This window comes from Sinocyclocheilus rhinocerous, unplaced genomic scaffold, assembly GCF_001515625.1.
Source record: "Sinocyclocheilus rhinocerous isolate Xijiao unplaced genomic scaffold, SAMN03320098_v1.1 scaffold3581, whole genome shotgun sequence".
NCBI classification, from domain to species: domain Eukaryota; kingdom Metazoa; phylum Chordata; class Actinopteri; order Cypriniformes; family Cyprinidae; genus Sinocyclocheilus; species Sinocyclocheilus rhinocerous.
Window position 1 is genome coordinate 28,591 of NW_015644366.1, and position 14,231 is coordinate 42,821.

The following is a 14,231-nucleotide window of genomic DNA, read 5'->3' on the forward strand; positions in this document are numbered from 1 at the left end:
GGGGGGGGGGGCCCAATGTGCTTAAATTTGCCCTCGCACGGGCCAGGCCCAGAGAGCTACCCTGTCTGGGTGCGGATGGTATATTTCCCCATTCGCTTGAGACAGGAGGTCCGTGCGTAATGGGAGGCAAGGCAAGGCAAGGCAAATTTATTTCTAAAGCACATTTAAAACAGCAGCTGCTGACCAAAGTTCTGTACAGTAAAAGCATCATTTCACACAACAGATACAGATAGGACAGCATAAAATGTTCAAAGAATTAAAGTTAAAAATTAGATAAAAACGTCCACAACAATCCAATACAATAAAACATAAAATAGCAGCCTAACATATGCTGTAAATCATTCCACAATCTAGGGGCAGCAATCGAAAAAGCACGATCTCCTTTTAATTTAAGACGAGATCGAGGCACAGAGAGCATCATACTATTGGAACACCGTAACGCTCTAGAGCAATTTCTAGGTAAAAGGAGATCTGTAAGATATTCAGGAGCTTGACCATGCAATCCTTTATAAACAAACAGTAACACCTTAAATTTAATGCGAAATTCAACTGGCAGCCAGTATAATGAAGCAAGAATTTGTGAAATATGGTCCCTCTTTCTTGTTCCGGTAAGGAACCTGGCAGCGGCATTCTAAACCAGTTGCAGATGAGATACAGAAGATTTAGACACGCCAAGTTACAGTGAGTTACAGTAATCGATCCTAGCAGTGACAAAAGCATGAATCACAGTCTCCAATCCTTTGCAGTTAAAAAGGTTTTCAACTTTGCGATAGATCTAAGATGATAAAAACAGTTTTTTACAACTGCGCTGATTTGCTTAATCGAACTTTTCGTTATCAAAAATCACTCCTAAGTTTTTTACATGTGCATTAAAATTAGCAGATAGTGAGCCTAAATGATTGTTGATCAGATTACTAGAGGCCAGTGGGCCAAAAACTACGATCTCAGATTTGGATTCATTCAGTGTTAGAAAATTTGCAGCCAGCCAGGATCTAACCTCAGTCAGACAATTAAGCAGAGAGAGTATGTTATAGTTATCCTTGTGGTTTAACGGAAAGTAAACCTGGGTATCGTCAGCGTAAAAATGATATGGAATATTGTACTTTAGAAAAATACGACCCAAAGGAAGCAGGTATAATGAGAACAACAACGGGCCTAAAATATAACCTTGAGGCACACCACAGTTTAACGGAACAAAGGAGGAAGAGAATTTTCCAATCTCCACCGAAAATGATCTGTCAGAGAGATAAGATTTAAACCACTCTAGTGCAGAGCCTTGAATACCTACATAATTTCTTAATCTTTCAAGTAGGATTGCATGGTCAATAGTGTCAAACGCCGCATTTAGGTCTAAAAGGACTAAAATGGAAGACTGTCCAAAATCTGCTGCTACTAAAAGGTCATTCAACACCTTTAACAAGGCTGACTCCGTACTATGATGCCTTCTAAAACCCGACTGATACTTGTCAAACAAATGATTAGTATTGAGATAAGCAGTCAGTTGATGAAAGACCACCTTCTCCAAGACTTCAGATAAAAAAGAAAGTTTCGATATGGGGCGGTAGTTATCAAGGCTATAAGGATCAAGGCTGGCTTTTTTCCTAAGAGGATTTACAACTGCATGCTTTAAGATTGAGGGAACAGTGCCTTGGGATAAACTACTATTTAATATGATTAAAATATAAGGTTCAACCGTCCTTAAAAATTTCAGCAGCAACCAGGGAGGTACAACATCAAGAGAACAGGAGGAGGAAAGCTTCATTTTCTGAAGAACTTCAGAAAGAAAGAAGGGGGAGACAGGTTCAAACTCAGCCAAAGAAACTGGACATGGATCAGTGATAAAAGCATCCAAGTCAGACTGCATAATACAAGAACGAATAGAGTCAATTTTATCGACAAAAAACTGCATAAAATTTTCACAGATTGTGGTTGAGGCATCAGGAAATAACAACATAGAAGGATTTAAAACCTGATCAATAGTGTTAAACAAAATCTTTGGACTATGAGCATGTTTTGCAATCAGGCTTGCGAAATAGCTTTCCCTGGCCATCTTAACTGAGCACCGATAGTTTACCATACAGCCTCTCATGATATCATAAGAGACTTGGAGCTTATCCTTCTTCCACTTTGTTTCAGCCTTCCTCCATTCCTGTCTAGAGGTTCTAGTAGCATTATTGAGCAATGGTTTCACCTGAAGTTTAAGTTTCTTAGTTTTAAAAGGGGCAACCGAGTCCAGATTGCTACAGAGGGTATTAAACTGAGAAAGTTGCTCATCCACAGACAAATCCGAAAAGGAAGACATGATAGGACAAGCATCGCTCGAAAACACATATGCAAGCAAACAAGCAGTAGAAGCGTTTACAGAACGAATTTTGCGACCACAGGGCATAGAATCAACCATTTGAGTGTTAAGAGCAGAATTAAACAATACTGGTTTATGATCAGAGAGACAGAAGTCATCGATTTGCAAACTGGTAACTGAGATACCTAATGAAATAACCAGATCTATTACGTGACCTTTCTCGTGCGTAGGCTTAGACACAGCCAAAACTAAATTAAAAGAGTCAATAATTTGAAGAAACTCATAAACCAGGGGGTGAGAGGGACAACACACATGAATATTGAAATCCCCTAAAATTAATAATTTATCATGAAAAGGAACCAGAGAAGATAAAAATCCCTGTAAAAACATCTTGTTATAGTGGGGTGGACGATAGATTAAGGCACAGACAAGAGCATTGTCAGTGCAAAAACGTGAGTAGTTGGACTTGAAAAGTACTGAAGTAGTCCACAGATAGTGACCGGCACTTAAAACTGTTCTTAAAAACTGTTGCAACCCCTCCACCACGACCAGTTATCCTTGGAGAGTTTATAAAATTACAGTCATCGGGGGAAGATTCAAAAAGAGGACCATGATCGCCATGCTTTAGCCAAGTCTCAGTTCTAAACATACAATCCAAATTTTGCGATGTGAAAAAGTTGTTGATTATAAAAGTTTTATTTAAAATCGATCTTACGTTTAGAAGGGCCATTTTTACGGTAGTTGAATTCGGAGCTCAAGACCGCGATAATGCCGCGCCACCATTTTTCCGCTGTAGAGGGACTTGTTCCAGAGCTCTGAGATTGCCGAAATTCACCCCAGCTTGAGAAAGAGATCTTAGGAAGGCCCGGTCAGGTACCAGTCTGTCTGCCGTGTCCAGATGCCAAGGCCAGAGAGGGGAGAGGTAGGAAAGTCTTAATCCATACTTAAAGATTCTGTCGAATAGGGCACAGGCAGGCGAGGTAACAGAGGCGTAATCCAATAGCTCCGTGCGATAACGGAAGGCTCTCCTTAATCGCACTAAGTTACCGCTGTGTTTCCCCCGTCTTCTTGATCGTCTCTTTCTATGTAAGAAACAGCGAGGCACACGACACATAGTAGATGGAATCCGAGCAAAGAACGGGGGATTAGAAGATCCGTGTCCACGTTTGTCGTAGCCCATACAGATTGAATCAACAGACGAAGATTGCAAGCCGAGAAGAAACTGACGATCATATGTAATTGATGCTAACACATTATGCACTGATAGGCACATAACAAGCATCAAAACTAAGACAAACAGCCCAAAACATTGCAGAGACTGAGGACGGCGGCAAGCCAGCAAACAAAGTGGCGCCATCTTGTGTGTTTAAGAGGGGCCATGGCTGAGCATACAGAAGAGGAACCATCTCTGCCAGTAATGAAGGTTTGGGCCACCTGGGTGCTATCAAAATCAGAGTCAGGCTGTGTTCTTTCACCCTGACCAGAGTAGGAGATATCAGGCAGAGCGGAGAAAAAGCGTAGAGCAGCACATTGGGCCATGGGTGGGCCAGTGCGCCCACACCGAGGGGGGCGTCCTCGTCCCGTAGCGAGAAGAAAATATGAAAATAGGCGTTTTCGCGTGAGGCAAAGAGATCGACGGCTGTCCGAACTAACCTCTTCCATAGCAGTTCCAATATCTGAGGGTGGAGTCGCCATTCTCCTTAGAGTGGGTTCCCCTTTGACAAAAGGTCTGCAACCCTGTTCAGAATGCCCAGGACATGGGTCGCCCGTAACGACAGAAAGTGCCGCCTGCTCCATACTAACAGCTTGTGAGCTAGAGCATGGAGCATGGAGGAGCAGGGCAGAAAATGTTTCAGAGCCTTCCAAACAGTGAGGAGCTCCAAATCATTTATGTGGCCTGAGTGGAGTGTGCTCGGCCACACACCGTTCACTCTTCTGCCCTCCTGAGTGGCTCCCCATCCTGTTAAGGACGCGTCTGTCGTTACCACTTTCTGCAACATGACGGCCCCCAAGGGGGTCCCGTGAGTGTAAAACTCCGCCTTCCTCCAGTGCCGCAGCACTGCCGTACACGAGAGCGTCACTGTGACAGAGCGGCAAAGATAGCGTAATGGGCTGAGATGAAACCCACTTCATGAACACCCTCATTCTCAGAAGACCCAGAGGCAGGACATGGACAGCCGAAGTCATAAGACCCTGTAATCTGAGATACGTGCGATACTGTACCTTCACTCCTTCCCTGAACTTCGAGAGGCAATTCATGCCTCTTGCGACAAGCATGCATGCATCATAATCAGAGGTGGGTAGTAACGAGTTACATTTACTTCGTTACATTTACTTGAGTACATTTTTTGGGTAACTAATACTTTTGGAGTATATTTAAAGATGGGTACTTTTACTCTTAAGTACATTTTTTGTGAAAAAAATTTACTTTTACTTCGTTACTGTGGGCGACGCTCCTCTCATTACTTTATCTTAATGCAATACAAGTTATAAATGCTTCAGTTTATTCCAAACGCGCCGTCTACTTTTCTCTGGGCAATGAGCGATGCCCATTCGCGAATGATTCATTCTTTTGAGTCAATTCTGTTCAAAGGCTTGATCAAACCAGTTGGCAAACCAGTGAATTGGTTCGCGAATCAGTTTGAATGATTCGTTCAGTTCCCTGCCGCACGTGCGGAGTCGTCTGAAGCGGTTCTCACTCAGAGTTGTAACAGAAAGTTTAAGAACATCAAGAGCGTTGAAGACGTGGCTTTGGATCTACAGTGAATGGAAAGCAAATCTGCAAAGGCTATTGTTTGCTGGCGATGAAGATCTTTATTAGATGAACACCGCGTGTGCTGTCTACGGTTCAACAGGTATAAATAGGCTACATTCGATTACAGTACACGATACCACTATGACATTACATCACGTTTGTTGTACGTGTAACTTATACATTAAATACAATGGATAATTTTTACATTAAATAAGCTGTCACAGAGTATGAAATGAATACCCTCCAAACCCGCATTAGCTCTGTTCCAGGATGAATGCCTTCACCTAGACACAATTAATATTGATATTTCCACAATATTTACGCTTGCAGAAATATACATTTGTTTACATTTTGCAGAACAGACGGAAGAAGATCCATCAATGTGCATTTGGTTCGTTATGTTAAGATGTTCGGTAACTTATGGCGCTTTTCCACTGCATGGTACGGCACGGTACGGTTCACTTTTGGGGGGTTTTCCACTGGGTACAGTACCTGGTACTTTTTTTAGTACCACTTCGGTTGGGGTTCCAAGTGAACCGTACCGTTACCAAAACGTGACGTGTAAACTCTGCTGATCACGGATTGGCCGGAGAGAATCGTCACTACCTGCGTCACTGAACTTGCGACACAAACACAAAAGAACCGCTAGATTTAAATCAGCACAGCCAGCGAAGGATCGAATGCAACTGTTTTGAACGAGCGCACCTTTTTTTAACAACCAAAAAGTTTTGTTGTCTGTTGCGGAAGTACAGACGTTCCTCTGTTGATAGCAGAGGAGCGGATCCAGCGAGAGCTTGATGGGGCGACGCGGAATGAAAAAGTTGTCGTGGAAGTAGGTGGTAGTAGAGGCGGCGCAACTATAACGACATGTGAATAATCCCGCCCACTCTAAAGCGGTACTGAACTGCAGTGGAGACGCAAACCGTGCCGAGCCGAACCATGCCGTGCCGTACTGAGCCGTACCGAGCCGAGTCGTACCACGCAGTGGAAAAGCGCCATTAGCGGTGATGTGAGGAGTTTTCACTCTTCTGCGTGTCAGAGGTTATTTATACATATATAATACATAATTAATATACTTTAAAATATAATTTAATTCAGTGATGCAAATCAGAATCAGAATGATAGTAAATCCAACATATTGGAATGATTTCTGAAGGATTATGTGACACTGAAGACTGGCGTAAAGGCTGATGAAAAAATAAAAAAATAAAAACATTTATATATATATATACACATAACATAAATTTTATCTATATATCTAAATAAAAATAGACTATAGATATACAGTATATGATCCAAAGTAACTAGTAACTAACTACTTGAGTAGTTTTTTTTATCCGATACTTTTTTACTCTTACTCAAGTAACTATTCAGACTATTACTTTTAGTTTTACTTGAGTAAATATTTCTATAAGTACTTTTACTTTTACTTGAGTACAGTTTTTGGGTACTCTACCCACCTCTGATCATAATGTAATTCAGCTCCAGACCCAGAAATATAACATTCTGGATACGGTTGCTCATTTACGCTTAAAGAAGATTAAGGAAAACAGTCTGACACCGTGGTATAATGAGCACACTCGCTCCCTAAAGAGAGCAGCCCGGAAAATGGAGCGCAGCTGGAGGAAAACAAAACTAGAGGTATTTCGTATTGCTTGGCGGGAAAGTACGCTATCCTACAGAAAAGCATTAAAAACTGCTAGATCTGATTACTTTTAATCTCTTTTAGAAGAAAACAGACATAACCTCAGGTATTTATTCAATACAGTGGCTAAACTAACGAAAAATAAAGCATCAACAGGTGTTGACATTTCCCAACAGCACAGCAGTAATGACTTTATGAACTACTTTACATCTAAGATCGATACTATTAGAGATAAAATTGTAACCATGCAGCCGTCAGCTATAGTATCGCATCAGATAGCTTGCTATAGATCGCCTGAGGAACAATTCCACTCATTCTCTACTATAGGAGAGGAAGATTTGTATAAACTTGTTAAATCATCTAAACCAACAACATGTTAGACCCTATTCCATCTAAGCTCCTAAAAGAGGAAGAGGTGCTTCCAGAAGTCATAGATCCTCTTCTGACTATTATTAATTCATCACTGTCATTAGGATATGTCCCAAAACCTTCAAACTGGCTGTTATTAAGCCTCTCATCAAAAAAACACAACTTGAGCCCAAAGAACTAGTTAATTACAGACCGATCTCGAATCTCCCTTTTCTGTCCAAGATACTAGAAAAGGTAGTATCCTCACAATTATATTCCTTCTTAGAGAAAAATGGTATCTGTGAGGATTTCCAGTCAGGATTTAGACCGTATCATAGTACTGAGACTGCTCTCATTAGAGTTACAAATGACCTCTCATCATCTGATCGTGGTTGTATCTCTCTATTAGTGCTTTACTTGTTACCCTTGGGAGATATCATCAGGAAACACTGTGTTAGCTTTCACTGTTATGCTGATGATACTCAGCTCTATATAACTTCGCGGCCCTGTGAAACATACCAATTTGAAAAACTAACGGAATGCATAGTCGATATAAAAAACTGGATGACGAGTAATTTCTTACTGCTAAATTATGAAAAAACAGGTGTTAATTATCGGGCCTAAAAACTCTGCATGTAATAACCTAGAACACTGTCTAAGACTCGATGGCTGCTCGTCAATTCTTCGTCATCAGTTAGGAACCTAGGTGTGCTTTTGATAGCAATCTTTCCTTTGAAAGCCACGTTTCTAGCATTTGTAAAACTGCATTTTTCCATCTCAAAAATATATCTAAATTACGACCTATGCTCTCAATGTCAAATGCAGAAATGTTAATCCATGTGTTCATGACCTCAAGGTTAGAATATTGTTGTTACGGGGCTGATGAGACGTGAGACATGCGGCTCCATTTGCAAGCTTTTATTTAAGACATGGTCATAAACAGGCATAGGTCAAACATTGGCAAACTGGTATGTAGAAGACAAGGGCAGTCCGGTAAACAAGCGAGGGTCAGTCGACGACGAACATAATCCAACAGGGCGAGGCTAGAGAGAAAGGTCCAGGCAGGGGCAAACAGTATCCGAACAGGGCAAGATGAGAGAGGTAATCCAAAGTACACAGGCAATGATCAGAAGACGAGGAAACAGACAAGGCAAGACTAAGCTAAGGCTAGAAAACTAAAGTAGGCTCCGTAAGGTAGCCATCAGCTATAGCAGTGATACACGCTAAACAATACTCGGCGATCTGAGCAGGAACTGAGTGAGTGTTATGTAATGTGTGTGTGATTGGTTCCAGGTGAGCGTGTGATTGGTTACAAGTGAGCATGTGATTAGTGAAATGGCAGATGGGAAATGTAGTCCAGGGTATAGTGTAACAGTCTGTGTAGTGTGAGAGTCCATGTAGTGAGCGGGTGACCTCTGGTGGTGAGTGAATGGAAGTTCATAGGCCGGATTCGTGACAATTGTAATGCTTTATTGGGTGGTTGTTCTGCACGCTTAATAAACAAACTACAGCTGGTCCAAAATGCAGCAGCTAGAGTTCTTACTAGAAGCAGGAAGTATGACCATATTAGCCCGGTTCTGTCAACACTGCACTGGCTACCTATTAAACATCGTATAGATTTTAAAATCTTGCTTATTACTTATAAAGCCCTGAATGGTTTAGCACCTCAGTATTTGAACGAGCTCTTGTTACATTATAGTCCTCCACGTCCGCTGCGTTCTCAAAACTCTGGCCATTTGATAATACCTAGAATATCAAAATCAACTGCAGGCGGCAGATCCTTTTCCTATTTAGTGCCAAAACTCTGGAATAACCTACCTAACATTGTTCGGGAGGCAGACACACTTCGTCAATTTAAATCTAGATTAAAGACCCATCTCTTTAACCTGGCCTAAGCATAACACACTCGCTGCTGTTCTGGGATCTCTTTCTCGAATCCACACCTGGAGTTCAGGGGACAGCATTCTAAGATATTGCTCCAGAATGATGATTTCACTCACCTCCTCCACAGTTTTCCTCTTAGGCTGGATACACTTTCCAAAGAGTTCTTTGAGCCGATTGTAAAGCTCCTTTGGACTCTCAGTTGGATCTACTGTTAAGGAACGGAACTTTTGTCGATAAGTTTCAGCACTGACATCATATTTCTTTAAAATAGCATACTTCACTTTATCCAGAATTGATTCTATGTAGGCCACACTGGGTTAACACCATGCTTTTCCAGGATTGTTTTCCCCCACGCCACGCCCCCAGCTATGACACGACACCGACCAAGCCAATTAGTTGGTTGAACGTTTCCTCAGTTTTCTTGCATTGACCGTCTGAAGCAATGCTGTGTGAATCATCAGCTGTGAAGTCAGGGTTTATATTAAATAATACAGTTGTTTCAGACCTGAAAAAAGCAACTGTTTTAACCCAGATAGACTGAATTTTCAAATCGCAGTCATGAAGACATTAGACTTTGTAAAAATGGCCACATTTTTTATTAAAAGCAACAAACGGATCACAGATGTTTCAAAATGAGCAGTGGACGATGGATGACAGATAAACGATTGCTGCAAACTTTGCTTTAATGTAATGAGAATGGAATCCGAGTGAGACGGAGGCTCTAACCATTAGGCCACGACTGCCCCTGAATGCCTTTCATAGATGCCAAGTCCAGAAAAAAAAAATGCTTAGACTTCTTTTTATGAGCAAAAATGCATAAAGGACCATTTACTCTAAGAATGAGAAAGCAAAGCAAAATCAACAGCAAAGGAGCCCGTTCATAGGAATGCATTGTTTCAGCTCATATGCTGTGGTGAACGTGTGCTCTGGGTGAAAACGGGCCTTACGAGTGTGAATCCATACAGTCTGTTAGAGGACACGTCTGGCAGATGTAGTAAATCACTGATACATAAAGTAATCAGTCAGATTCATTTATTCAGATTAAAATATTTACACTGACAAACTGAATATTCAGCAGGAATCAAACAATTTACAATAATAATAATCACCAAACAGCTAAATTAATCTTACAAGAACCGGAACATGTTCATTTACTGCTCAATGTTTGTTTATGCTTCTGGAAGTTCTGGAAATACGTGTTAGAACGGTCTTTATACTCTGGCAGAGCTTTAAAAAACCCTCATTAAAAAACAAATTCTAAAACTAAATAAACTGAAAACTGTGCTGTGGCTTCTTCACGGTGTCCAAACGACAAACATGAGAAAGTCAATCTTTATCACTGAAAAAATGTGAGCAGAATAAAGCTGGTGGAAGATCCAGAGCGTGTTTGTGAGGGTCAGTTCAGCCAGCTACTGTTGAGCTGAGTCTGATTCTTGATGCTGGTGTCCATCTTCAGCACTTCTCTGACGGCCATCGTGGCGTAGGTGGAGGACGGCAGAGAAAACTCCATCTTCAGGGCCCGATACTGCCCTTCTGCACACACACATATATACACATACATATATATATATATATATATATATATATACACACACACATACAGAACTATAAAAATCTTTAGTCCACTGTCTGAAAACACCCTACAATCTCTAGCATTTACAATTTTTATCCAACAAGCCAGCTGACTTCTTAGGGTGCGTTCACACTGAAAGCGATTTGGAGTGACAAAACAACTGGAAGTCTTTATTTTCAATGAGAGACGGTGATTTGAGGTGACATGACCGGCAGACACCGTTGGGGATACAACAAGGTTAAGAAAAGTTCAATTTTATGTGATGCAGTGACTTCCAATGCATTTAAATGTTCAATTTTATTAAGACTGAATCAGTAATTCATCTCTTAAAATGTCAAGTAAATGTTTTAGTTTAATAGATAATAACCATATATATACACACTCACACATACAGTACTGTAAAAGTCTTAAGGCCATTAGTATTTTCACCAACAAAAAAAAATGGTTTTAAGCCAGCTATTTCTATCTTTTGCTGTAGTGTGTCAGTATTAATCAGTTTACATTTCCAAACATTGCTTTTCCCATTTATTGTAATAATGCAGTGAGATTTTTGTCTGTTTAGGAGTCTCGACAGCAGCCAGTGCTACACATAGAAACGGAGACAGACTAAATCCAGAAGAACTGTGGTGACGAATCCGAGATGCTTGAAGAAGCCTTCCTGCAAAGCTACAGTACTGTGAGAAGTTTTAGGCACTTGTGTAAAAATGCTGTAAAGTGTGGATGCTGTCAAAAATAATGTCATAAATAGATTTTATTTGTCAATTAACTTCTATTAACTAAATCAAATCATCATTTAGTGTGGCCATCCTTTGTGTTTAAAACAGCTTTTGTCCTCTGTGAACTTGCACATAGTTTTTCAGGTAGCTTTGCAGGAAGGTTTCTTGAAGTGTTTTGGAGTCGTCGCCACAGTTCTTCTGGATTTAGTCTGCCTCAGTTTTTTCTGATTCTTCATGAAATCAGATCTCTGTGTGCAGCCCTGGCTGTTGTCAGACTCCTTGAGCAAACAAAAATCTCACTGCATTATTACAATTAATGGCAATACCAATGTTTGGAAATGTAAACTGATATTTCCTACCGACACTACAGCAAAAGATAGAAATAACTGACTTAAAATAATTTTTTTTTGTTGTTGGTGAAAATACTTACGGCCTAAGACTTTTGCACAGTACTAATATATATATATATATATACATACATACATACATATATACATATATACACATACATACATAAAATGTTATATATATATATATATATAGATATATATATATTAGGGGTGGGAATCGCAGGGTACCTCACGGTACGATACGAATCACGATACGATAATATCGCGATACCGCGATTCTGTGATAATCGATATATTGCTAGACAATCCTATAACGATACATCACGATATCGGTCTAACTATGAAAACAAAATGCCTGTGAAAAGGGTAAGTGCAAGTTTTCTCTCTTTATTCAAGCCCAAACTGAGAAAACGGCACAAAAAGTTCTGTAAATCAAATTTAACATGTTAAGTAAATTAATCATTTTATTCTTGGACTTATTAAAAGCTTACACATTTCTTTGTGTGTAAACCAACACACTGCACACTTCTGCGCCGCATTATATAGCCTATATATATATATAAGATAGAAATAACTGACTTAAAATAATTTTTTTTTGTTGTTGGTGAAAATACTTACGGCCTAAGACTTTTGCACAGTACTAATATATATATATATATATACATACATACATACATATATACATATATACACATACATACATAAAATGTTATATATATATATATATATAGATATATATATATTAGGGGTGGGAATCGCAGGGTACCTCACGGTACGATACGAATCACGATACGATAATAGTGGTAAACAGCAACAGTGTAGGTATGAATTTAGATCTTTTGTGTTTAAAAAAAATATCGATACTTGGTGCCAGAGTATCGATAACGTCTCACGGCCGGAAATATTGCGATAAATCGGCACATCGATTTATTGTCCCACCCCTAATATATATATATATGTGTATATATATATATATATATATATATTGGACTTATTAAAAGCTTACACATTTCTTTGTGTGTAAACCAACACACTGCACACTTCTGCGCCGCATTACAGTTCTGACAAGGTTTTGTTTTGTCGTCCATGCCATAGGTGCAGATTTATGTTTCTGCCGGTCGGTGCCCACTGCATAACGCACACTTGTAATATCTAAAGAGAGAGAGAGCATCCAGTTTTGTTGACATAAAAACTATATATATATATATACATACATACATATACACATATAGTATATGTACAGTATTTGTAATTAGCTAAATACACTGCCTGGCCACTTGATTTAAATGAGCAAATACTTCAGTGTCTGGGAGTGGATCATTATGACAGTGATTAATGTTTCTGGCATGTTCCTAACTGATGCAGCATGTAGCTAATTTATTAAACATCCGTGTATGAAGACGGATCCCATATTCTAGGATGACAATGTCAAATTTTAATCGGGCACAAATTGTGCAAGAATAATTCAGGGAGTTCACCACAGAGTCATGACCTTTAACCCCACTGACAGTCTTTAGGATGTGCTGGAGACTTTACTTTTTGTAAATGATATGATCACAGACAATAACTTAGATGTGCTCTGTTTGACAGAAACCTGGCTAAAACCTGATGATTACATTATTTTAAACGAGTCTACCCCCCAAGATTACTGTTATAAACATGAGCCACGTCCAAAAGGTAAAGGGGGAGGTGTTGTTACAATTTATAATAATATTTTCAGTATTTCTCAGAGCTCTGGTTTCAAGTATAATTTGTTTGACGTAATTGTAGTTCAAATGACATTACCTAGAAAAACAAGTGTTAATGATAAATCCCCCTGTGACGTTTCTACTGGCTACTGTATACAGGCCACCAGGGCACCATACAGACTTTATTAAAAGCCTGGAAAATGGAGCGCAGCTTGAGGAAAACAAAACTAGAGGTATTTCGTGTTGCATGGAGGGAAAGTACTTCTACTTATAGAAAAGGTCTAAAAACTGCTTGATCTGCTTACGTTTCGTCTTTCTTAGAAGAGAACAAACACAACCCGTCATTTATTCAATACAGTGGCTAAATTAACAAAAAAAAAATCAGCAGACGCAGACATTTCCCAACAGCACAGCAGTAATGACTTTGAACTTATTTACTTCCAAGATCAATACTATTAGAGATAAAATTGTAACCATGCAGCCGTCAGCTACAGTATCGCATCAGATAGCTTGCTATAGATCGCCTGAGGAACAATTCCACTCATTCTCTACTATAGGAGAGGAAGAATTGTATAAACTTGTTAAATCATCTAAACCAACAACATGTATGTTAGACCCTATTCCATCTAAGCTCCTAAAAGAGGTGCTTCCAGAAGTCATAGATCCTTTTCTGACTATTATTAATTCATCAATGTCTTTAGGATATGTCCCTAAAACCTTCAAATTGGCTTTTATTAAGCCTCATTAAAAAACCTTGATCATAGAGAATTAGTTAATTACAGGCCGATCTCAAATCTCCATTTTCTGTCAAAAATACTAGAAAAGGCAGTATCCTCTCAGCTATGTTCCTTCTAGAGAGAAATGGTATCTCTCAGGATTTTCAGTCAGGATTTAGACCTGCTCTCATTAGAGTTACAAATGACCTGCTCTTATCACCGGATTGTGGTTGTATCCCTCTATTAGTGCAATT

At 39.6% G+C, this 14,231-nt stretch overlaps 1 protein-coding gene across 1 annotated transcript in view; it reads right to left on the minus strand.

Annotated features, from left to right (window-relative positions):
* Nucleotides 1-9,966: 9,966 nt before the first annotated feature.
* LOC107758226 (pseudouridylate synthase 7 homolog) overlaps nucleotides 9,967-14,231 on the minus strand; it is a 21,464-nt gene continuing 17,199 nt past the window's right edge. Inside the window, exon 17 of the mRNA XM_016575906.1 lies at nucleotides 9,967-10,467. Within this exon, the coding sequence (XP_016431392.1) occupies nucleotides 10,331-10,467 (137 nt within the window). The 3' untranslated portion in view covers nucleotides 9,967-10,330. The remainder of the gene's footprint in view (nucleotides 10,468-14,231) is intronic.